This window comes from Eriocheir sinensis, chromosome 24 (assembly GCF_024679095.1).
Source record: "Eriocheir sinensis breed Jianghai 21 chromosome 24, ASM2467909v1, whole genome shotgun sequence".
In the NCBI taxonomy this organism is placed as follows: Eukaryota; Metazoa; Arthropoda; class Malacostraca; order Decapoda; family Varunidae; genus Eriocheir; species Eriocheir sinensis.
This window is the reverse complement of record NC_066532.1, coordinates 7,853,211-7,880,005: the sequence shown is the minus strand read 5'-3', so window position 1 is coordinate 7,880,005 and position 26,795 is coordinate 7,853,211. Positions and strand designations below refer to the sequence as shown.

At 44.0% G+C, this 26,795-nt stretch overlaps 1 protein-coding gene across 1 annotated transcript in view; it reads right to left on the bottom strand.

Annotated features, from left to right (window-relative positions):
* The window catches only part of LOC127003098 (cadherin-24-like), an 86,753-nt gene extending 62,851 nt beyond the window's left edge, over nucleotides 1-23,902 (bottom strand). Inside the window, exons 1-3 of the mRNA XM_050869511.1 lie at nucleotides 23,738-23,902; nucleotides 20,936-21,049; nucleotides 17,321-17,403 (exon numbers count right to left, since the gene is read on the bottom strand). Of these exons, the coding sequence (XP_050725468.1) occupies nucleotides 17,321-17,403; nucleotides 20,936-21,049; nucleotides 23,738-23,900 (360 nt within the window). The 5' untranslated portion in view covers nucleotides 23,901-23,902. The remainder of the gene's footprint in view (nucleotides 1-17,320; nucleotides 17,404-20,935; nucleotides 21,050-23,737) is intronic.
* Nucleotides 23,903-26,795: the final 2,893 nt, after the last annotated feature.

Sequence of the window (26,795 nt, the reverse complement as noted above, 5' to 3'; positions counted from 1 at the left end):
GTTTGGTATTTATGGATGTGTGTGTTACGAGTATGTTGACTGTTTGCCTTGTGTAGGTATGTTTGTGGGTCAATGTCCATGTGAGTGTTTGTGATCTTCTACATAAGTGTAAGTCTGTGTGCTTGTCTGCGTATGTGAAGAGGGTCCATGTTTATCTGTTGTTTGATCCGTGTTGTGATGCCAGGCGTTCGAGTGTAATTGTTTGTAATGAACCTTGCCGCCTTGGTGTTGATTTGTTCTAACCTATCAATGTTTCTGTGTGTGTAAAGATCCCACACCGTGGAGCAGTATTCCAGTGTTCGTCTCACAAGTGTGTCATAAGCTATGTGTTTAATGTCAGATGTGCAGTTAGAAGAGCAGTCAGCATGAAAATATCGATAGAAGATAGAAAGAGAGGCAACATGGCGGCGAAATATAAGAGATAGAAGACTATCAGTAAGAGGAGGAGAGCTGATGAGACGAAGAGCCTTAGACTTCACTCTGTCCAAGAGAGCTGTGTGAGTGGAGTCCCCCCACATGATGAGATGCATACTCCATACGAGGGCGGACAAGGCCCCTGTATATGGATAGCAGCTGTGCGGGGGAGAAGAACTGGCGGAGACGGTACAGAACGCCCAGCCTCGAGGAAGCTGATTTAGTAAGAGAAGAGATATGAAGTATCCAGTTGAAATTTTGAGTTAAGGATAGACCGAGGATGTTTAGTGTTGAAGAAGGTGATAGATGAGTGTTGTCAAAGAATAGGGGACAGTTGTTTGGAAGACTGTGTCGAGTGGATAGGTGAATAAACTGTGTTTTTAAGGCGTTGAAGGACACCAGGTTCTTCTTGCCCCAATCGGAAATAATAAGGTCTGAGGCTAAGCGTTCTGCTGCCTCCAGCCTGGAATCGTTTAGTTCCAGCTGAATAATGCAGAGTAGAGTCATCGGGGTAAGAATGGATGGGACAGTTCGTTTTGGAAAGAAGATCATCAATGAACAACAGAAAGAGAGTGGGAGATAGGACAGAACCATGCGGTACACCACTATTAATAGGTTTAGGGGAAGAACAGTGACCGTCTACCACAGCAGAAATAAAACAGTCAGAGAGGAAACTTGAGATAAAGGTAAAGAGAGGACAGAAACCGTAGGAGGGTAATTTGGAAAGCAAAGATTTGTGCCAGACCCTATCAAAGGATTTTGATATGTCGAGCTCAGGAGAAAAGGTTTCACCGAAACGGCTAAGAGAGGATGAACAAGAGTCAGTTAGGAAGGCAAGGATATCACCAGTGAACGCCCCTTGCGGAACCCATACAGGCGATCAGATAGAAGATCAGAAGTGGAAAGGTGCTTTTCAATCTTCCGGTTATGGTTTGATTGAAAAGTTTCAGATAGACAAGAAAGTAGAGCTATAGGACGGTAGTTTGAGGGATTGGAACGATCACCCTTCTTTAGGACAGGCTGTATGAAGGCATACTTCCAGCATTGGCCGGAGTAGGTAGGAAGACACCTACCGAACGGGCGCAAGCCACTCCCGGTGAGGTATATATGGGAGGTGAGAAGGGAGCTGAAGCCCTCCAAAGACCCTTCCCATGTCCTCACTAACCGTTTCCCTATTGTCTCACCAACACCGGAGAGTAGTTCAGCATGCTCTCTAAAGACAGATCCTCTCTTTATCCACACCACACTACATTCACATAACATATACACCTTTTTCCAAAATTCAAAATTCAAAATGGCTCAATTAAGCAATGCCTCGGAGTCCCCGCCTGAGGGACCTAAATTCCCCAGGGAGGACTCCCCTTCTGGCTGCCGACCCGAGAGGTGTCTTGATAACTCCTCGAACCTCTTTCTTCTCAATTTCTGCAACATTCGCGGTCTTCGCTCTAATTTTCATTCTGTGGAACATCATCTCTCCTCCTCTAAACCTCACCTTCTCTTCCTTACCGAAACACAGGTTTCTGAGGCTACTGACAGCAATCTCTACTCTGTTCCCTCCTACTATCTCTATCCTAAATTTCAATCCAAAGCTGGATGTTGTGCCTACGTGCGCAACGACATCACTTGCTCTCGTGCCCACGACCTTGACTCTTCTGAATTTTCCACCATCTGGTTAAGACTTCACTGTCATTCTATTACTAAATATATCTGTGCTGTTTATCTCTCACCTAACTCTACCAACTATGTAAAATTCTTTGACTATTTGAATTCTAAAGTGGAGCACATCTTGACCCACTCTCCCTTCGCTGAAATCTCCATCCTAGGAGATTTCAATGTTCACCACCAGCTTTGGCTTTCATCCTCTTTCACTGACCATCCTGGTGAACAAGCCTACAACTTTGCTATCCTCAACGACCTAGAGCAGTTGGTCCAGCACCCTACACGTATTCCTGACCGTCTTGGAGATCGGCCCAACATTCTAGACCTCTTCCTTACCTCAAACCCTTCTGCTTATTCTGTCAAACTGTTCTCTCCGTTGGGCTCCTCCGATCACAATCTTATTTCTGCATCCTGTCCTATCGCTCCTGTACATCCTCTGGACCCACCGAAGAGGCGATGCTTCTGGCATTTGCTTCAGCTCGGTGGGACGACCTGAGGATGTACTTTTCCGATTCCCGTGGAATGATTATTGCTTCCAGGATAGAGACCCCTCTGTGTGTGCTCAGCGCATCACAGAGGTGATTGTCTCTGGAATGGAGCATACATTCCTCGTTCTTTCTCTACTCCTCACGCTAAAAAGCCTTGGTTTAATCACGTTTGTTCTCGTGCTGTCAATGATAGAGGTAGCTCACAAAAGATACCAGAGCCTTCAAACTAATGCTAATTATGAACTTTACATTTCTGCCCGAAATCGTGCCAAATCTATTCTCCGACTAACCAAAAATTCTTTCATTAATAGAAAATGTCAAAACCTTGCTTTCTCTAACTCTTCCCGTGACTTCTGGCATCTAGCCAAAAACATCTCCTCCAACTTCACTTCTTCATCTTTCCCTCCACTCCTCAGTCCTGACAGCAACACTGCCGTCTCATCTATCTCTAAGGCTGAACTCGTCTCTCAAACTTTCTAAAACTCCACTCTGGACGATTCTGGGCATATTCCTCCTACTCATCCCCCCTCTGACTCCTTTATGCCTGTTATAAAGATTCTTCAAAATGATGTTTTCTATGCCCTCTCTGGCCTCAATCCTCAGAAGACTTATGGACCTGATGGAGTGCCTCCTATTGTCCTTAAAAACTGTGCCTCCGTGCTGTCACCCTGCCTGGTCAAACTCTTTCGCCTCTGCCTGTCAACATCTACCTTTCCTTCTTGCTGGAAGTATGCCTTCACAGCCTGTACCTAAGAAGGGTGACCGCTCCAATCCCTCAAACTACCGTCCTATTGCTTTACTTTCTTGTCTATCTAAAGCTTTTGAATCAATCCTTAACCGTAAGATTCAAAAGCACCTTTCCACTTCTGACCTTCTATCTGATCGCCAGTATGGGTTCCGCAAGGGGCGTTCTACTGGTGATCTCCTAGCCGTCTTAACTGACTCTTGGTCATCCTCTCTTAGCCGTTTCGGTGAAACTTTTGCTATTGCGCTGGACATATCAAAAGCTTTTGATAGGGTCTGGCACAAATCTTTGCTTTCTAAACTACCCTCCTACGGTTTCTATCCTTCTCTCTGTACCTTTATCTCCAGTTTCCTTTCTGACCGTTCTATTTCTGCCGTGGTAGACGGTCACTGTTCTTCCTAAATCTATTAACAGTGGTGTCCCACAGGGTTCTGTCCTATCTCCCACTCTTTTCTGTTGTTCATTGATGATCTTCTTTCCAAAACGAACTGTCCTATCCATTCCTACGCCGATGATTCCACTCTGCATTATTCAACTTCTTTTAATAGAAGACCCACCCTTCAGGAACTTAACGACTCAAGGCTGGAGGCTGCAGAACGCTTAGCCTCAGACCTTACTATTATTTCCGATTGGGGCAAGAAGAACCTGGTGTTTTCAACGCCTCAAAACACAGTTTCTCCACCTATCCACTCGACACAATCTTCCAAACAACTATCCCCTATTCTTTGACAACACCCAGCTATCACCTTCCTCAACACTAAACATCCTCGGTCTATCCTTAACTCAAAATCTCAACTGGAAACTTCATATCTCATCTCTTACTAAATCAGCTTCCTCGAGGCTGGGCGTTCTGTACCGTCTCCGCCAGTTCTTCTCCCTGCACAGTTGCTGTCCATATACAGGGGCCTTGTCCGCCCTCGTATGGAGTATGCATCTCATGTGTGGGGGCTCCCTCACAGCTCTTCTGGACAGAGTGGAGGCAAAGGCTCTTCGTCTCATCAGCTCTCCTCCTCATACTGATAGTCTTCTACCTCTTAAATTCCGCCGCAATGTTGCCTCTCTTTCTATCTTCTATCGATATTTCCACGCTGACTGCTCTTCTGAACTTGCTAACTGCATGCCTCCCCCCCTCCCGCGGCCCCGCTGCACTCGACTTTCTACTCATGCTCATCCCTATACTGTCCAAACCCCTTATGCAAGAGTTAACCAGCATCTTCACTCTTTCATCCCTCACGCTGGTAAACTCTGGAACAATCTTCCTTCATCTGTATTTCCTCCTGCCTACGACTTGAACTCTTTCAAGAGGAGGGTATCAGGACACCTCTCCTCCCGAAACTGACTTATCTTTCGGCCACCTCTTTGGATTCTTTTTAGGAGCAGCGAGTAGCGGGCTTTTTTTATTATTAATGTTTACTTTTTTGTGCCCTTGAGCTGTCTCCTTTGCTGTAAGAAAAAAAAAAAAAAAAATGAAGGAAAGGTAGATGTTGACAGACAGCGGCGAAAGAGTTTGACCAGGCAGGGTGTCAGCACAGAAGCACAATTTTTAAGGACAATTGGAGGTACACCATCAGGTCCATAAGCCTTCTGAGGATTGAGGCCAGAGAGGGTATAGAAAACATCATTCTTAAGAATCTTAATAATAGACATAAAGGAGTCAGACGGGGGATGAGTAGGAGGAATATGCCCAGAATCGTCCAGAGTGGAGTTTTTACAGAAAGTTTGAGAGAAGAGTTTAGCCTTAGAGATAGATGAGACGGCGGTGCTGCCGTCAGGACTAAAGAGAGGAGGGAAAAATGAAGAAGTGAAGTAGGAGAAAATGTTTTTGGCTAGATGCCAAAAGTCCCGGGAAAAATTAGAAAAAAACAAGATTTTGGCATTTTCTGTCAATGAAGGAGTTTTTGGTTACTCGGAGAATAGATTTGGCACGATTCCGGGCAGAAATGTAAAGATCATTGTTTGCGGAAGCTCGAAGGCTTTGGTACCTTATGTGAGCTGCCTCTCTATCGTTGACAGCACGAGAACAATCGTGATTAAACCAAGGCTTTTTAGCATGAGGAGTAGAGAAAGTACGTGGAATGTGTGTGCTGGGCACACACAGAGTGGTCTCGCTTCTGGAAGCAGTAATCATTTCACGGGAAATTGGAAAAGTACATCCTCAGGTCGTCCTACCGAGCTGAAGCAAAATGCCAAAAGCATCGCCTCTTCGGTGGGTCCAGAGGGCGTACAGGAGCGATAGGATAAGATTCAGAACTAAGGTTGTGATCGGAGGAGCACAACGGAGAGAACAGTTTGACAGTAAGCAGAAGGGTTAGAGGTAAAGAAGAGGGCTAGTATGTTGGGCCAGTCTCCAAGACGGTCGGGAGTACGTGTAGGGTGCTGAACCATTGCCGTCTCGATATTGAGAAGGCCTGACAGTTTGCTGGATTCTTTGGCGATGAGTCATCCAAGTAAGGCCGAGTGTGTCCCGCGCTCCCCAACTAAAATGTTATTTTTTGTGTGTTTTAATGCATATTTTTGTGTTAAATATATTTTTTCTGTGATAAATAAAGGTTTCCCAACATTAATATCTTATAAACATCATCAAATTAGACATAAAAAAGAGGAAATAAATAAGATATAGTAAAAGGAGAGGGAGAAATATTCACATAAAAAATCATATAAATACATTGACAGTCGTAACAGAGTAGACTCCTATTATTTTGATTTGTCATCGTTTCTAAATATCTCTTTGCCATTCAAAACACTCTCGTTACAATTACTATATTCAACAACCCGATTCTCCATCCCTATACTAGGCAACCTGCTATCTGGCAACGTCTTCTTCTCCTTTTTCTTCTTTTGACCTTTAACGCTTTGTATCACTTCTTAGGTCGTCCTCCTCTCGTTCCTCTTTTCTACTTATTCTCACACGTTCCTTTTCAGTATTATGTAACTTTCCTAACTGCAATAAAGTCACTTATTTTCACTTATCCACGCATATGCTCACGTATTTGTTCATTCTTCTTCTTATTATTATTTTGACCTTTCAAGCTTTGTAACACTTCTTAAATTCTCCTTCTCAAGACTTATATACTTCACACCATGCACTAGTTACTTTACATTGCACACTTATACATTTCATCCTGAGCCTAGGTGTTTTTCTTTTCTTTTTTTCCCGTGATTTTGCTTTTCTATGCACTTTTGTTAATAGTTTCCACTATTACGGGGTTGTAGCAGACGTAGTTGCCAGATACCATCTGACTGAGTTGTCTAGTATAGGGATGGAGGATCGGCTTGTTGAATGATAGTAAATATAACGACAGCGTTATGGATGTCAAAAAGAGATGTTTAGAAACGGTGACAAATCAATCTAACCCAGCTACGACTGTTAATGTATTATATGATTTTTTATGTGAATATTTATCACTCTCCTTATACTATATCTTATTTATTTCTTCTTTTTTATGTCTAATTTGATGATGTTTATAAGATATTAATGTTATATATATTTTTTTTTTATCACAGAAAAAATATATCTTCCACAAAGATATGCATTAAAACAGATCAAAATAACATTTTAGTTGGAGAGCGCGGGACACTCTCGGCCTAACTTGGATGACTCATACTTTGAGCTGTCAGGCCTTCTCAATATCGAGACGGCAATGGCTGAACCAACTGCACTAGGTCATTGAGGAGAGCAAAGTTGTAGCCGTGTTCACCAGGCTGGTCAGTGAAAGAGGATGAAAGCCAAAGCTGGTGGTGAACATTTTCAGCTGCAGGAGAGTGGGTCAAGATGTGCTCCACTTTAGAGTTCAAGTAGTCAAAGAATTTTACATAGTTAGTAGAGTTAGGTGAAAGATAAACAGCACAGATGTATTTAGTAATATAATGACAAAGAAGTCTTAGCCAGATGGTGGAAAATTCTGAAGAGTCAAGGTCGTGGGCACGAGAGTAAGTGATGTCGTTGCGCACGTAGGCGCAACATCCAGCTTTGGATTGAAATTTAGGATAGAATTAGTAGGAGGGAACAGAGTAGATATTGCTGTCAGTAGCCTCAGAAATCTGTGTTTCGGTTATATATATATATATATATATATATATATATATATATATATATATATATATATATATATATATATTATATATATAGGCGGTGACCGAACTGGTAGCGCACTAGGCCCACATTAACCGCGTGATGGACGACGCGGGTTCGAATCCCCACGCTACCACTCGGATTTTTCAGTCACCGCCGAGTGGCTTAAAACTACCCACATGCTGTCCTGAAGACCACCCATCAACCCGGACTCTAGAGGAAGCCGTCCAAACGAATCAAGAACGAGTTCCGGGGGGCAGCATGAGCCAATGAAAGATGGCGCCACTATAAACACTCGCCTGCGCCAGAACGGGCTGGGCCGACCATCAGGCCCCACCTGGAAGAAGCCTTGGGCCGACCATCAGGCCCCACCGGGAAGATGCCTACCGGCGCAATAGGCAACAACGTAAAAAAAAAAAAAAAAAAAATATATATATATATATATATATATATATATATATATATATATATATATATATATATATATATATATATATATATATATATAAACATATATATATATATATATATATATATATATATATATATATTCATGGGATGCGTGGAAGAAGACGTCTTCAAGGAAGCAGGGAAGCCGGATATCTACTGCAGATATATCGACGACATTTTTATCAAAGCGAAGAGCAAAGACGACGCCGACCGACTCAAACATTGCCTCCAGCAAGCCTCCGGCCTTAACTTCACCATAGAGAGAAGCGAGGACGGTACCATGCCTTTCCTTGATATCATCGTGAAACAAACTGACGAGTGTTTCAATACAGAGGTTTACGTCAAAGCAACTAACCCTGGACATTGCCTCAACGGATATATGGACTCTACCATCGGCGCCTATATCAGAAGAGCACTAACGCACTGCAGTACCTGGCAGCAAGTACACAAAGAAATAGAGAGATCAACACAGGTACTCGTTAACAACGGCTTTAGAGAAAAAGACATCACCCGGCAGACCAAGAAGATCATCGACCGCTGGTACGACAACAACAACAAAGCACCTGCAGAGAAGAACGACATAATCATCTTCAACCGTTCCTTCTATTCCTCGGCACATCAAGAAGACGAGAGGATAATAACAAGTATAGTCAACAACAATGTCAAACCTACAGACCCCGAAAGAAAATTAAAACTGCAGATATACTACAAGAATAAGAAAACGAGCCACCTCCTCCTGAAGAACAGCCCGGACATCAAGAGAGAAGCTAAACAGAAGTCGCATGTCGTGTATAGGTTCACCTGCAATCAAGGAAACTGCTAAGTCCTATCTATAACTTATATCGGCATGACTACAACGAAGTTCCCTCGCCGATTGACTATACATTTAACCTCAGGCGCCCCTAAAAATCACCTACATGAAGAGCATGACATCGCTATAACAAGAAATATCCTAGAAGAAAATACGGAAGTCATAAACCTATGCCCTGATGCAAGACGTTTTCATATACTAGAAACTCTCTACATAAAAGAACAGAACCCAAAGTTGAACATCCAATCCGAAGACCTCCCAGCATTACCGAGTATGAAAAGATACAAACAGAGCAGTCATTGGCTGGAGTAGGTAGGAAGACACCTACCGAACGGGCGCAAGCCACTCCCGGTGAGGTATATATGGGAGGTGAGAAGGGAGCTGAAGCCCTCCAAAGACCCTTCCCATGTCCTCACTAACCGTTTCCCTATTGTCTCACCAACACCGGAGAGTAGTTCAGCATGCTCTCTAAAGACAGATCCTCTCTTTATCCACACCACACTACATTCACACAACATATACACCTTTTCCCAAAATCAAAATTTCAAAATGGCGCACATACACCTAGCCTCGGAGTCCCCGCCTGGGGGGGGGGCCACAAATTCCCCCAGGGAGGACTCCCCTTCTAGCTGCCGACCCGAGAGGTGTCTTGATAACTCCTCGAACCTCTTTCTTCTCAATTTCTGCAACATTCGCGGTCTTCGCTCTAATTTTCATTCTGTGGAACATCATCTCTCCTCCTCTAAACCTCACCTTCTCTTCCTTACCGAAACACAGGTTTCTGAGGCTACAGACAGCAATCTCTACTCTGTTCCCTCCTACTATCTCTATCCTAAATTTCAATCCAAAGCTGTATGTTGCGCCTACGTGCGCAACGACATCACTTGCTCTCGTGCCCACGACCTTGACTCTTCTGAATTTTCCACCATCTGGTTAAGACTTCACTGTCATTCTATTACTAAATACATCTGTGCTGTTTATCTCTCACCTAACTCTACCAACTATGTAAAATTCTTTGACTATTTGAATTCTAAAGTGGAGCACATCTTGACCCACTCTCCCTTCGCTGAAATCTCCATCCTAGGAGATTTCAATGTTCACCACCAGCTTTGGCTTTCATCCTCTTTCACTGACCATCCTGGTGAACAAGCCTACAACTTTGCCATCCTTAACGACCTAGAGCAGTTGATCTAGCACCCTACACGTATTCCCGACCGTCTTGGAGATCGGCCCAACATTCTAGACCTCTTCCTTACCTCAAAACCTTCTGCTTATTCTGTCAAACTGTTCTCTCCGTTGGGCTCCTCCGATCACAATCTTATTTCTGCATCCTGTCCTATCGCTCCTGGACACCCTCTGGACCCACCGAAGAGGCGATGCTTCTGGCATTTTGCTTCAGCTCGGTGGGACGACCTGAGGATGTACTTTTCCGATTTCCCGTGGAATGATTATTGCTTCCAGGATAGAGACCCCTCTGTGTGTGCTCAGCGCATCACAGAGGTGATTGTCTCTGGAATGGAGGCATACATTCCTTGTTCTTTCTCTACTCCTCACGCTAAAAAGCCTTGGTTTAATCACGCTTGTTCTCGTGCTGTCACAAAAGGTACCAGAGTCTTCAAACTAATGCTAATTATGAACTTTACATTTCTGCCCGAAATCGTGCCAAATCTATTCTCCGACTAACCAAAAATTCTTTCATTAATAGAAAATGTCAAAACCTTGCTTTCTCTAACTCTTCCCGTGACTTCTGGCATCTAGCCAAAAACATCTCCTCCAACTTCACTTCTTCATCTTTCCCTCCACTCCTCAGTCCTGACGGCAACTCCGCCGTCTCATCTATCTCTAAGGCTGAACTCTTCTCTCAAACTTTTTCTAAAAACTCCACTCTGGACGATTCTGGGCATATTCCTCCTACTCATCCTCCCTCTGACTCCTTTATGCCTGTTATAAAGATTCTTCAAAATGATGTTTTCTATGCCCTCTCTGGCCTCAATCCTCAGAAGGCTTATGGACCTGATGGAGTGCCTCCTATTGTCCTTAAAAACTGTGCCTCCGTGCTGTCACCCTGCCTGGTCAAACTCTTTCGCCTCTGCCTGTCAACATCTACCTTTCCTTCTTGCTGGAAGTATGCCTTCATACAGCCTGTACCTAAGAAGGGTGACCGCTCCAATCCCTCAAACTACCGTCCTATTGTTTTACTTTCTTGTCTATCTAAAGCTTTTGAATCAATCCTTAACCGGAAGATTCAAAAGCACCTTTCCACTTCTGACCTTCTATCTGATCGCCAGTATGGGTTCCGCAAGGGGCGTTCTACTGGTGATATCCTATCCTTCTTAACTGACTCTTGGTCATCCTCTCTTAGCCGTTTCGGTGAAACTTTTGCTATTGCGCTGGACATATCAAAAGCTTTTGATAGGGTCTGGCACAAATCTTTGCTTTCTAAACTACCCTCCTACGGTTTCTATACTTCTCTCTGTACCTTTATCTCCAGTTTCCTTTCTGACCGTTCTATTTCTGCCGTGGTAGACGGTCACTGTTCTTCCCCTAAATCTATTAACAGTGGTGTCCCACAGGGTTCTGTCCTATCTCCCACTCTTTTTCTGTTGTTCATTGATGATCTTCTTTCCAAAACGAACTGTCCTATCCATTCCTACGCCGATGATTCCACTCTGCATTATTCAACTTCTTTTAATAGAAGACCCACCCTTCAGGAACTTAACGACTCAAGGCTGGAGGCTGCAGAACGCTTAGCCTCAGACCTTACTATTATTTCCGATTGGGGCAAGAAGAACCTGGTGTCCTTCAACGCCTCAAAAACACAGTTTCTCCACCTATCCACTCGACACAATCTTCCAAACAACTATCCCCTATTCTTTGACAACACCCAGCTATCACCTTCCTCAACACTAAACATTCTCGGTCTATCCTTAACTCAAAATCTCAACTGGAAACTTCATATCTCATCTCTTACTAAATCAGCTTCCTCGAGGCTGGGCGTTCTGTACCGTCTCCGCCAGTTCTTCTCCCTGCACAGTTGCTGTCCATATACAGGGCCTTGTCCGCCCTCGTATGGAGTATGCATCTCATGTGTGGGGGCTCCACTCACACAGCTCTTCTGGACAGAGTGGAGGCTAAGGCTCTTCGTCTCATCAGCTCTCCTCCTCATACTGATAGTCTTCTACCTCTTAAATTCCGCCGCAATGTTGCCTCTCTTTCTATCTTCTATCGATATTTCCACGCTGACTGCTCTTCTGAACTTGCTAACTGCATGCCTCCCCCCCCGGCCCCGCTGCACTCGACTTTCTACTCATGCTCATCCCTATACTGTCCAAACCCCTTATGCAAGAGTTAACCAGCATCTTCACTCTTTCATCCCTCACGCTGGTAAACTCTGGAACACTCTTCCTTCATCTGTATTTCCTCCTGCCTACGACTTAAACTCTTTCAAGAGGAGGGTATCAGGACACCTCTCCTCCCGAAACTGACCTATCTTTCGGCCACCTCTTTGGATTCTTTTTAGGAGCAGTGAGTAGCGGGCTTTTTTTATTAATGTTTGCTTTTTGTGTGCCCTTGAACTGTCTCCTTTGCTGTAAAAAAAAAAAAAAAAAAAACGGTTACACAAGAAGACGGAAGGAAAGCAACAACTGAACCAACCAATCAGCGTCGACGTAGTGCGAGGCTGGCTACCAAGACTGGAAGCGCAGAGACAGCAAGCGAGACAGCCAATCAGCGTCGCCGTAGCGCGAGGCTGAGCACCTCGACAAGCGGCAGCGGGGTATAAAGGCAACCCAGCCAGACCCCACACCCGCCGCACGCCAGCGGCGGGTTCCCCCCTGCGACGGGCCGTCCATGGACAAAGGCCCGTTCCCCCTTTTTAGGGGGTAAATCCCTACCGAACGTACTCTGCACAGTGGACCGCCAGCACTCGTTGAGCGAGCAACTCTCCCGGCCTCTGGGCCACCTATAGACTGCTGAGTTGCTCGCTCGGCTCAGCTACAGGCTGCTCCTGAGCGCCTGCTCGGAGGGCCCGTGCCTCCGTCGCTGCTCGCCGGCTTCTATCCGTGGCTGTGGCGGCGGCGGAGGCTTCCCCACACCCGCCGCACGCCAGCGGCGGGTTCCCCCCTGCGACGGGCCGTCGCACCGACAAAGGCCCGTTCCCCCTTTTTAGGGGGTAAATCCTTCACCACCACCACCACCACGTACTCTGCCTAGTGGAACGCCAGCACTCCTCGGGCGAGCAGGCGGGTGGCCCTTCTGCGGGGGCGAGGTGGACCCGCGTGGTCATCCTCGCTTTGGGCCACCCCTCCGCAGTCAAGTTGACTAGTCGGCTGCTCGCACGTGTACCGCTACGGGCTGCTTCTGGGCGCCTGCCCAGAGGGCCTGTGCCTCCGTCGCTGCTCGCCGGCTGTTACCCGTGGCTGTGGCGGCGGCGGAGGCGTCCCTACACCCGCCGGGTCTTAAATTGCCCGCCCCCCGTTACAGGGCCGCCTTTGCGAAAAGGGCCTGTCCCCCTATTTAGGGGGTAAATCTTTTACGACGACGACGCTCTCTGCAGTGGAACGCCAGCACTCCTCGGGCGAGCAGCCGGGTGGCCCTTCTGCGGCGGCGAGGTAGACCCGCTTGGACATCCTCGCTTTGGGCCCCCCCATCCGCAGTCAAGTCGACTAGTCGGCTGCTCGCCCGTGTACCGCTACGGGCTGCTTCTGGGCGCCTGCCCGGAAGGCCCGTGCCTCCGTCGCTGCTCGCCGGCTGTTATCCGTGGCTGTGGCGGCGGCGGAGGCGTCCCTACACCCGCCGGGACTTTAATTGCCCGCCCCCCCTTACAGGGCCGCCTTTGTGCAAAGGCCCTGTCCCCCTTTTTAAGGGGTAAATCGTATGAAGAAGAAAGAATGCTCTCTGCAGTGGAACGCCAGCATTCCGTGGGCGAGCAGCCGGGTGTCACTTCTGCGGCGGAGAGGTTGACCCGCGTGGTCATCCTCGCTTTGGGCCCCCCCGCTGCAGTCAAGTCGACTGGTCGGCTGCTCGCCCGTGTACCGGGCTACGGGCTGCTTCTGGGCGCCTACCCGGAGGGCCCGTGCCTCCGTTGCTGCTCGCCGGCTGTTACCCGTGGCTGTGGCGGCGGCGGAGGCGTCCCTACACCCGCCGGGACTTGAATTGCCCGCCCCCCCTTTCAGGGCCGCCTTTGAGCAAAGGCCCTATTAAGGGGGTAAATCTTTACAGAACAGAACAGATCGCTCTCTGCTCTCTGCGGCGTGTGCAGCGGGAAACATCCCTCCTCGAAGTGTATCGAGACACTGAGGACCGGAACCAACCGGGCTGCACGATGTCCGAACTGTGGCGGGAGACACCACGCCTGGTTCAAGGGCTGCCCCGAACGGCTGAGGAGGCTCCCCCCTCGGCCCTCGGGTGCTATAGACACCTTGCCCCTCAAGAACCAGGCTGTTTTCCCTCACCCTCTCCCAGCCCAAGGATGGACGTGGTGGTCACCGCACCAGCACCCGCCAGCCAACCGACAGCAACACCAGCACCTGCCAGCCCACCTGCACCGACATCACGACGAGAAGAAGCCGCCACTCAGACATGCCGCAAGAAGAAAGGACGGGCCTGCCAAACCGCACCTACGCCCACCGAGGATGCGGCGGCCCAGACGACGCCACAGAACAGGACGCAGGCCAGTCAGACGTCCCCAGCGACCGCGACCGAAGGCACCCAGACGGCGTCCACGACCACCAAAGACGCCAAGACAGGTGGCCCCGAGCCGACCTACATCTGCCGCAGCGATCGCCGTGAAGAGTGGGACCGGTACTACGCCCAGTCGGTGACGTTGAACCGACGAGAGCTGCTGGAGTACTGCAACGCCCTGGTGCGGCTGGGGCAGGAGTACATCTACCTACGGCCGCAAGCCGACTACGAGGACCCGATCATCACGATGATCCTCGTCGCCCTGAGTGCAGCACATCGCCATCGATTCCCCCGATACCCTTTGAAGTGTCGGAGGTTTGATCAGCACAGAGAACTACTCATTTGCTAGAGACAGTCGTCAAGCAAGAGGCGGGCCATCCTAAGGCATACAACCCGCGAGGGATCTTGCCCCTCAAAACTTCACAGCACAGCACGGCCCGGCATCATTCTCACCCTTACCACCGAGAACATACCAGCTACTGAAGAAGGGTCAAGAGACCCGAAAACCGGATCTAGCGAACATGGTTAGCTACGGCGAAACCATCTCTTCTATAGAGAGAGAATTTAGGACACTAATTAGGTATAAAGAAAATACCTTGAAGAAAATCATAAATGCAGAACTTGCCATCACTTTCAACGATATATGTAAGACGAAGACAAATCCATGTCATGGTCACAACACTTCCACGCCACTTGTCCCGTCAGCCTGTCTTAGCATCACGTCAGACCACGTTAGCACCACTGCAGAGCATCCTCAAGATGTCAATACACGTCAACTCACGTTAAAATTGCGTCATCCGGCAGAGCCACGCCAGTCTAAGTAAAAAATGGCCACGTCATAACTTACTACTAAGCCTCCAATGTATTTAGGATTTCAACCTGATCAGGTCGTCCACAAAGATGGTCAGCTACAGAAATGGTAACCTGAGGATTGCCTTCCTAAAGTATCAACAAGCCATGAATAGGGCTGCTAAAGCTGTTCTTATAAACAAGAGAAGATTGCAGAAGCCCAAGAAAAGTACTTTAATAGTCAGGAAATGGATTTGCAACAGCCCTGAATGGGCACTATCACGACTTTATGAATAAAGCAGTGAAGGTTGTGGCTGAGTGGTTAGCGTGCCGGTCCCGTGTTTGCCGCGTTCTGGATGATGAGGGTTCGAATCTCCCGCTACCCCCTAAGACTACCCATATGCTATCCTGAAGACCAGTCATCAACCCACCCAGACTCGAGACGTCTAGAGGAACTGTCCAAGTGAACTCGAGAATGAGCTCCAGGGGGCAGCATGAGTCAAGAATAGATGGCGCCTCTATAAACACTTGCCTGCGCCATGACAGGCTTGGGCCAACCACCAGGCCCAAACAAGAAATCCTACCGGCGCTATATGCTAGGACGTAATAAAAAAAATAAGCCTACTCATCCTGAGAAATACAATAGGAATGGGATCAAGGACTGAGAAGCAGGATACTTTCTTCTGGAATGTTTTGAACCCTGAGCTGCACGTGGTGATATCCCTGAAGTTCTAGGTAACGGGAGAATCCTACAGAAGCTTGATCTTTAGCTTCAGGGTGGCATACAACAGCATCAATTAGACAATATCACAAACATGTGAAGCTACTGTATCTGAGTACCTCGAAAAAGTGATCAGTGTGTTCAATCAAATCAGAAACACGGATGTACGTGGCAAAAACACAATTTATATATAAGACAAAGCCACGTAACTGCTGAGAAAGTCCAAATGACATAATACGGTATATGACGAGCCGGTAGGGAATATTGAAGAGTCATTAACAAGTATTGACGAGATCCTGACGTGGCTTTGGCAAGTACTCCTGACCCTGTTTTGCCCCTGATGCGAGATAGCGCGGCGCTAAGAAGGGTGACAGGGCGCCAACGTGGTGTCAACAGGACTCTGACGCGGGTTAACTTGTCTTTGATATGTCTACGTCAGAGCCTCATGAGGCAGCGTCAAGTCGCGCCATAGACTCGTCAGGCGCGTCAACACAATGCCAAATACTCGACATGGGGCTGACGTGAGCTGACGCAACAATTCTTTGAAGTTTCAAAAATCACGCTACGTCAGGGAAAAGGCCTCGCCTGCCTGCGTTATCATAAAGGTCCGAACTACATTAATTCGTGTTTCCAACTCGTCAACCGGCGTTAGAATAATGCTCGTTGACGTAACGCCGTAAAGAGGTAACCCCATAGAGCAGGGATTCTCAACCTTTCCTTCATCATTTCCCCTGCGGCCTGATTTATTTCACCATAAACCCCTCTTCCTCCCATACAAAAATTGCATAGCCATCAAAAGGGCACAGCAAACTAAGAAGATAAGAAAACATTTATTATTTAGCTTTTGTACAAAATATAGTAATATACTTTGATAGAGAAAGGAATTATACGGTCCATTCATATCACATAAAAAATAAATTAGAAAAAAAAAACAGAACTATTATCAGTGCAAACACGGTTGATTCGCTGAGTCAAACAGATTATTTATTTGAGCTGATGATGACAACGCTACTCTCATATCGTCATCGACTTTCAGGCGGTTCCTGGCATTTGTCATCACTGCTACAATAGATGAGAACCCTGATGCAAATAAATATGTAGACATAGGAATGTAGTGATCGGCACGCTGATTAAGAAGTGGAAATGAATCTGAGTTTTAACCATAATTTAACGCCAACCTTTTTCATTTTTTTTTTCTAATATTAGCAGAGGATCAGTTCATCATTTGTTAGATCATCTTTTTTTCATTTCTGACAGTTCAGTAGTAAAACACAATGAATACAATCATTTACCCCATGTCATGTCATTTTATACCCTCAGGAGGTAAATTTACCTCTGGTTGAGAATCACTCCCATAGAGGGACCCGGGCTGGCGATCGCGAGTCCAACGTGTGATCAGATCATGCTGAATGACAACCATCGAAAAACACCTTTCTCACACACACACACACACACACACACACACACACACACACACACACATACTCACCGTCTTCTTCTCAGCCCCGTGAAGGAAGTAACGCTCAAGGTCACCGTCATCGTCTCTCGCCCTTACGGTGCCCACGTAGCCACCTGAGTGAAGAAAATAAAAATAAAAAGTATAATATCGCTCTTGCTCGCCCCACCTTCCCTTAGGGCGGTGGGGGAAGCAAGGGTGGAAAAAAAACAATGTATAAAAAGGAAACGGTCATTACTTCCCCTCACAACTCGAAAAACTAATAAAATTGCCTGAATATAAAAGGGGTACGAGAGCCTTTCTTTTTACCGAATTGGGGAGAAAAACTGGCACGCGGACACATACACAGTAAAAATAGAAAAAATAATAATGAAGGGAGGGTTTTGGGGGGTGCGTCCAACGAGTTTTATTGTTTTTTCCCTCCATACTCGTCATATGTTTACTTAATAAATTTCATTCACAACTGGGAAGTAATGTTATCGAATTAAAATCATTTTTCCTTAGAAAACTATATTAAACTTTCTAATGGTAAAACTATTAATAAACTTTTGCCTTAGTTAGAATTAAATAATATACTTAAGTCATTTATTTAAATATGTTTTGTGGACTGACCTTTACAGTTTCTGACAAACCTTTTGCACGACAAAATTAACCTCGAATGTAAATGAATCGTGAGGGCTGTGGCTGAAAGCAACTTTTTATTACCTGGTCTGTTTCTCAATATACTATTCATTACTGCGTTACATTATAATTATATTAACATGTGCAGATAATGAAATGTAGTAGATTTCTTGATACCTAAAAGAGAGGGAAAAAGTATTCCAAAGCTTCATGATTGTGGATCGTTGCCATCAATAAGAGTATTCCTAGGCAGAAAAATCGAAGCGTAATGAATTTCTCCAGAAAATGATTTCGGGCGACTAAATGCAATGGTAACAAGGCCTTGTCCACCCTCGTACGGACTATGTGTGGCGGCTCCACACATACAGCCCTTTTGGTGTGGAATCAAAGGATCCTCGTCTCACCAACTCCCCACCTATTACTGGCAATCATCGACCTCATAAATTTAGTCGCAGTGTTGTATCTCTTTCTATCTTCTGTCGGTATTTCTGAAGTTGGTAACTACATGCCTCCTGCCCTCACGCGGCCCCGCTGCACACCAATTTTTACTCAACATGCTATGCACCCCACCCCTCTTATATCAAATTCCATATGCAAGAGTTAAAGAGCATCTTCATTCTTTTATCCTTTTCGCTGGTAAACTCTGGAATAGCCTTCTTTCTTTTATATTTCCTCCTGCATAAGACTTTTACTTTTTAAAGAGGGGAGTATCAAGTATCCATTCGAAAGTGACCCTTTCTTTTTTCCACTCTCTTCTATTTTCTTTTTTATAGGAGCAGCGAAAAGCGGACTTTTTCATTGCTTGAGTTTGCCCTTGAGCGGCTTCCTTTACTACAAAAAAATATAACGACTATATTTTTTTAAATCATCACATCCGAATTCGACCCTCTCTCTAGGCTACTCTTATTGACCTCTGAGTGCGGGAACAGCGCAATAGATGGCATCCTTTGTATCTTTTCACGTCCTTGACTTGCCTCTTTTGCTGTATAACAAACATTTAGAAGTATCATTTGAGGTATTTACGTATATAAAATGTCTTGAGCTCACTGTCATTTGATAAGTCCTTACGTAATGCTCATGTCCACCAGACCTTTAAGATCTTCCTCATTGGTTCCTACTATCCATATCAGAGCCTATGACATATCGTTTTTCGCAAATATCTTTCAAACGAAGACTCGGATCAGCATGGTGCTTTGGCACAGATTGTTTCACACACTCCACTAATTTTTTACGCTATTTTGCATTGCCAGATGTGGTTAATCATGGCGTTTACTCTTGACTGTTATGGCAAAACCTGCGTGAGCCACTTATAAATTCGAACAGGTGAGGCGTGACGTATTTGTGACGTGTATCCACCAACTACCTCCACTCCTGGCTTTCCCTACTTCCATCCCTCCCTTTCCCTCCCTCCGACCCTCCTCCTTTTCCCCCGCATTTTTTTTATATTTTTTAATCAAGGGTATAGTACGAAGATTCCCTCTCTCCCCTCCCCCTCCTCCCTTCCCCCACCTCTCTCTCTCTCTCTCTCTCTCTCTCTCTCTCTCTCTCTCTCTCTCTCTCTCTCTCTCTCTCTCTCTCTCTCTCTTCCACTTGCGCTGTACACGAGATATGAATCCATGCACACGTATGACTTGAATTATTGGCAGATAAATATAAATTGTATGCCATCTGCATCAGCATCAACAGTGATGACGAGGATGACCTGTTTGTCGATGGTGATGAATTTAAAGTAACATGTGGTCAGCTATTTACATTTTTAATCCACCCATCATATACTCGCTGTCTGTTTTTGTGTGCTATGACTTTTTAACATGTCTACAAGAACCCATATCGTATGGCAATCTTTTCCTAACATCAGAATAAATTATTCGTATATTTCTCCAATTTCGATTCCCGTTTTTACTCTGCAATGAATTATCGCTTCAATTCCACCCTTATTACTTTTGCGATTTCCAATAAATGATCAAGCGTCATCTACGTACTTCATCCCATCATACGCTCAATGTAGCCTGTGGGAAGGAGGTTCACATGCTCGTACGACTTTCAATGATTGTATAATTGCCAAATAAACCTCATACAGCACTTAAGCAACATCCAGTTACGCTGGAACAGAAATCAGGGTCGTGTGCATAAATCACCCTACCCTACTTAGCATATACTTTCGAGTTATCCGCCATTATAGACAAGTCGTATGTGTGCATAGCCTCACTTCTCTTGTACACCGAGAGAGAGAGAGAGAGAGAGAGAGAGAGAGAGAGAGAGAGAGAGAGAGAGAGAGAGAGAGATTTACATAAAAAAATCAGACCACACAGACCCCATGGTCCAGCCTAGGTGGTCTGTCCTTAAACCTAAGTGAATCTACACTAATCAGAGAGAGAGAGAGAGAGAGAGAGAGAGAGAGAGAGATGGGTAAAGGGAGGTATGGGGGAGAAAGAGGGCGAGGGGAAAGAGAGAATGTGGGGGAGAAGGAGAAGGGTAGGAGAGAAGGAAAGGGAGGGATGGAAGTAGTTAAACCCAGGAGCGGAGGTAGTTGATGGATACACGTCACAAATACGTCGCGCCTCACCTGTTCGAATGTGTAAGTGGCTCACACAGGTTTTTGCCATCATAGTTAAGAGTAAATGCCATAATTAACCGCATCTGGCAATGCATAATAGCGTCAAAAAGTAGCGGAGTGTGTGAAACAATCTGTGCCAAAGCACCATGCTGATCCGAGTCTTCGTTTGAAAGATATTTGCGAAAAACGGTATGTCATAGGCTCTGATATGGATAGTATTTCCCTGGCCCCTATCAGTGTTTTCCTCTTACCATATACGAAAGCGTTTATACCCTAATGAGTCTAAGATGAATAACACCTTTTCACAGCGTGTGCCTTTATCTTTTTTGCCGCTTATTACCAGACACCTAGCTGATCTTGAATGAGCATTTACCCCTCACTCTTCCCTGAACCTTGAATGGGTCCGCGCTTTATGCACAGTTCCTTCTCCAAGTCTCCATTTTTTTGCCACCTTAAAAAGAGACTCTTACCTTCTCTCGCGAACTCGGACACGGTGAACTGATAATGCTTGGAGTCGAAGCGCGGCGGCTCAGGAGCGTCTGTCACCTGGAGGCTCACCAAAGCGGAGTGTCTTGGCCGTCCTCCTGCAGTCGCATCGCCACCACCACCACCACCACCGTCATGAGAATGAGTCAGGTGCACACAATTTGCGTACATGTCAAAGAGAAAAGCACATATAAAATATAAACGAAAAACTAAGATGGAAAAAAATACAACGAATGAAAGAAGAAAGTTATTTATGGATACTAGTGTGGAGCAGAACAGAAATATGTATATTAAACTTTTAGATTAGACAATAAAAAAATATTCATAATATGACAGTAATAAATACATAATATTCGTTGTGGTGAGCACATGCATACTAACAATGATATAATAAAAAAAAACATATATGCTAAAGGCAAAAAGTAGTTTCGAAATAGAAAATTAATATAGTGACAATGAGATGACTATCTAGGGCGCAGCACTATAGCGATAAAAAATACAAACGTACAGTCCCGATATGAAGTGATGTCGCCGCTTTCAGAATGTTTCGTACGGGAGCATTTAAAGGTAACGGAAGTGATGTGTATTTATTGCTCATGTTATAATGTTCCCTTTTAATGATAATCTATAATACGTTGTGATGTAAAACACGGTAAAATTACATAGTAGTACCTGAATAATTACAATTATATATTCATTTGTTTTAAAAAATGCGACTGCGAATGTCATGTGTTGTCTTCAGTACTGAAACTTGAAATGATTTAGCTCACGTCGTGTGCTTATCTTTGCAAAACAGTTGTTATACGTCGTTCAGATTTAGGCGATATATATATATATATATATATATATATATATATATATATATATATATATATATATATATATATATATATATATATATATATATTCTTCTGGGTCATTCCATGAACTGTCTTCAGCAGTTATTAATACAGTTGCGATACACACGCACAGTATGACACGAAGCGAATGGACAGTTACTGTCATTATTTTGCGTTTTATTGATTAAGAAACGATCAAATAATATAGTTTCACATTAACACCTTTTATTCACTATGATGGCTTCTTATCATAAGCATGGGCACTGGAATATGTAGTAACATTGCTCAGTAATGATGATGAATGAAGAATGCCTTCATAGGTAGAGTTGCCATATCTGAACTATCAAAATTCCGGACGCCTCCATGAACACTCGACCATAGCCTAATGTTTGGCAACGCTGCGATTACCCGCCCACACCACGACCACCACCTCCATTTCAAAGCCATATATTCTTATTTCCCCATCTTCCTCGATTATTCTATGGCACTTATAAGCTGTGGACATGTTCCATTGATCACCTCCAAGCATTAGAAGTCTACATGAAGCTTTGTCACCGTTATATTGACCAAGAAAGGCAATGATGTTTGCGATCGGTGGCAAAGAGTGAGCTTGGAGTTACAAAACACGACTAGCCTATTCTGAAGCTATTTATTCTTATTTTTCCATCTCCGACTATCCCTCGGTAGTTATAGGCTGTGGGCATCTTCCCTTGATCACTATCATGCATTAGAAGTCCACGGTAAGCTTTTGTTATCGTTATGTTGACCACGAAAGGCAAAGAGTGACTCGATCAAGGGCTGAATAATAGGTATGGTGCGCGGGCGATGACGTCATCATCAAACGAGAGTATAAATTAAATAAATTACGCCATCCAAGTTTAGGATATCGACTAATTATCATGTCCTATATATTGTGCATATGTTAGATTTATTGTTGTCAATAATGATGATGAAAAGATAATTTTACTTTGTTTGAGTAATATGTCGATATTTGGACTTCATTTGACTTGTTCCTTGCTGAACGAAAACACTTTGTGTCAAAATATTTCGACAACTCTTCGTAAGACATCATTGAATATTTCTTTTCTATTTTTTTTCTAGCTTGTAAAATATATTTATTTAAGTTATGAAGAAGATACAGGAAAATAATGGTACTCTTGAAAATATATAACGATACTTGCGTGATCGAAAATAAACGTACACGGCGACATCACTTCATATCGCGACTGTACGTTACATCAAGGTAGTGTAATACAATACTCGGCGGAATAGGGCTATGAATGATGGTAATAAGGAATAGTGATCGATCACAGCACATGCCTGCTAACTCCACTCTAGACGATTCAGGGTATATTCCTCTTAGGTTCTCATTCTGACTTTACTATGTCTGTTACTAAAATTCTTAAGAATGGTGTTTTTCTATGCCATTTCTGGTCTGAATCCTCAGAAGGCCTATGGACCTGGAGTTCCTGTAGGAAAGGAAGCGCTTCATATCCCGGGCTTTATCCTTGAACACCTCTTAAAGTGCATGAGTTACCCATATCTTTTTAATAAATTATATTGAAAATAGGGCAAAGTCTGAAACATGAATTGCCAAATCGTCATCCTTATCCTAGGATGAAACATGGCCTCCTGAACCCATAGTAATTTCGCGAATCATCTTTTATTTCATATTACCCCTACATTTCTTTCCTTCTTTAAAACTATTTCTGCACGCTGCCCCATTCCCCTCTATCACACTGCCTCTATGCACTCCCTTTCTCCTTTCACACTACAATTACACACTTCTCTTCACACAAGAGCCATAAACGCTGTTTTATTTCTTTAACATCAACGACCTCCATTTCTCTCCCATCCCACTACCTCTACATACCTTCTTCTTTCGGACTTCACTGCCGTTACATACTCATCTTTTCTCTTTCTCTCAGCCTAAGTATACCTACTCACCCTGCTCCGTGGCTGTGACCTGCAAGCTGTAGTGGCCGTTAGAACCCTCGTGATCCAGGGGGCGAAGAGTATAGATGACGCCCGTGCTGTCGATGTCGAAGTTGACGGTATCGTTGAGGCGGTAGGTTAGCCCAGTCTCCTCCGCCACCGCCATTCCCGCCATCTCAACCTAAAGAAAATGACATTTAAAAAGGATTGACTGATTGTTCGATTGCTTACTTGAATGAGTGACTAACCTGACCGACTGATAAATATATTAAAATACCATTTTTTCAACGAATTGGTCATTGATTTTGTTGAGGGGGTGTTTTACATTTACAACTTCTTGATGCACATGAAAAATTGATCTGCTCAGTAAAAAAAAGTCTTTACACAATGAATCCGTTCAGTCTTCGAACTCGGGCTCCCGAAACGGCAGACAGTCACTCCAGTGCCGAGCCAAACGGTACCCTGTGGCTCAAGGTCTTTCAAGTCTTATTAGAGTATCTGGTCATTATAACTCACCGACGGCTGGTTAAATAATTGGCTGACTAGCTGAGGGACTGCTTAATTAACCGACTAACTCATTTGTTGATTGGTTGATTGAGTGACTGATTGAATGGTTTATTCACATATTTATATACTTCTTTACTAAGTGATTAACAAATTACTTGATTTATTGACTGATGTACTAAGTGATTGATTTACTAATAGGTTAACTCACTGATTCGATGAAGTACACTGGCCAACAACAAATTTTTCGTCTAAGTGTTTGTAGGTGATTTAGGACAATTTTGATGTGCTGAATCCAATAATCACATTGGTTTTGCTCAATCAGGTCAACTATTTTTTTTATCTATCGCCACATGATGTGTTTTACTCTTTCTTTTTACATGCACGGGTATTTTCTATTTATTTGAAGCAAAATTCTTTCTTATTTCTTTAAATAATCGAATTCTGAAGAGTTTACATGATCCAATTTTTGACTAACTGGTATTTTTCTATTTTGTTTGGACAACAGTCTGGGTTCACCAAGTACCCGTGCTTTCTGTGCGTGTGGGATAGTATGGACACAGTTCAGCATCACACGAAGAAGGAATTGGTGCCTTGCAGAGCAAGGAACGTCATAAACAACCCTCTGGTAGACAGAGACAGGACACTCTTCCCACCGCTGCACATTAAGCTCGGCTTGATCAAACAGTTCACCAAAGCTCTGGACAAGGATGGTGGCTGTTTCACTTACTTATGCCACGCTTTTCCAGGATTGACCATGGAGAAGTTGAAAGCTGCCGGCAGCTCATCAGAGATCCAGAGTTTGAAAACTCAATGAACGAAGTGGAACTGGAAGCGTGGAAGGCTTTTGTTCTTGTCGTGAAGAACTTTATTGGCAACAAGAAGGCCAGGAACTACGCATAACTTGTCACCAATATGCTGACTGCTTTCAGAAATCTCGGATGCAACATGACCATCAAAATGCATTACTTATTCTCACATATGGATCGGTTTCCTGAGAGATTCCATTAGGACATGAAAGAGATGGAGACCAGGTATCAGGGACGCTGGGATGCAGTCATAATGGCTGATTAATTAATGTTGGACTCTGAAGAGAGACATCCCTACCGCTGAGCATTCTCGGAGTTCGAAGAAACGGAAGTTTATGCCTTGAATTTTAAACGAGGATGACCTAATATGCAATTTACATGTACTTACCTTTATCAGTGTCTACTATTCAATGTACATTTATCAATTTTTGTAACATTTAGTTAATGAATTGTGTTAGAAAACGATTTTTTTATCTTAAAAACCTATTTCGGATGATAAATATTGACAAAAATCAACCGAAAATGTCACACAAATGTAATAAATTTAGTTATAAGACCGGATTTTGTTTTAAATCGACTTAGCACAAAAATCTGACCTGATCGAGAGAAACGGGTGTCATTTTCGGATTCAGTGGTGTAAATTTGTCCTAAATCAGTTGAAAAAATTAACAACTTTTTTGTAACCCAGTTTTATTAAAGGCACACACACACATACACACACACACACACACACACACACACACACACACACACACATTGCTTACCTGTATGTATATATATGTGTGTGTGTGTGTTCACCAATTACCGCCCATGATCCCCATTTGGGGATTTAATAGTTAAGGCTATACTCTGTATACTCCATTGATATAAAATAAATTTTCCCTTTGTGACATCATCATCACTAGTCATGTAATAATATATCTCACCTTTGTATTTTATGCATCATACTCTTTAGGATTGTATCCGTAAAGGTGACATTTTGTGACTAAAAAGAGGCATAACTATTACGTAAGCAGATTTTCATTTTTTTGTCTTTTTTTTTATTTGTCATATCATATGACGCAGATTGTCTGTCGCCATTGTTCGTGTACTACATACTTATCAATATGTATATTTTTTGATACACGAACCTTGACCCTCATCTGGAAATCATAGGCACACCACCATCACTTTCATTGTTTATTGTGAAGAAGGACTATATTTATTAATGGTGCACTTTTGTAGTTCCCGAACATTTTTGCTTTTTTAAACTGGATATTTTTTAATTTGGTTTATTGTGGTTTACTATGAGTTTTACTATGGTTACAGCTGAACCTTTAACTCACATACAAATTATGACAGACCTAACGAGCCAAGGGAAGCATTGGTTACATCGATTAGCAAGAAAGGAGACAAACTAAACGCCCGTAATTACAAACCAGTCAGTATATTAAATATGCATCTTATCCAAATTACTTGAAAGGGCAATTTACATTCCGGTTGAACAACCCCTAAAAGAAGACAGCAGTTTTTATGAACTTCATTCAAACTTTAGTGGAATGTACTCCACAGAAACATGGACAATTCATCTCACGGACCATATCCGAATTCAGATTGCAAAAGGTAATTACACAGGAATGATCCTTCTAGACTTACAGAGGGCGTTTGATACTCTTCATCACACCATATCAGGTAACAAATTGGAGGTGATGGGCATCGGGTCCACTAACTTGTTTATATGTATTCTCAGTAACAGAACCCAGAAATTCAAAATAGGA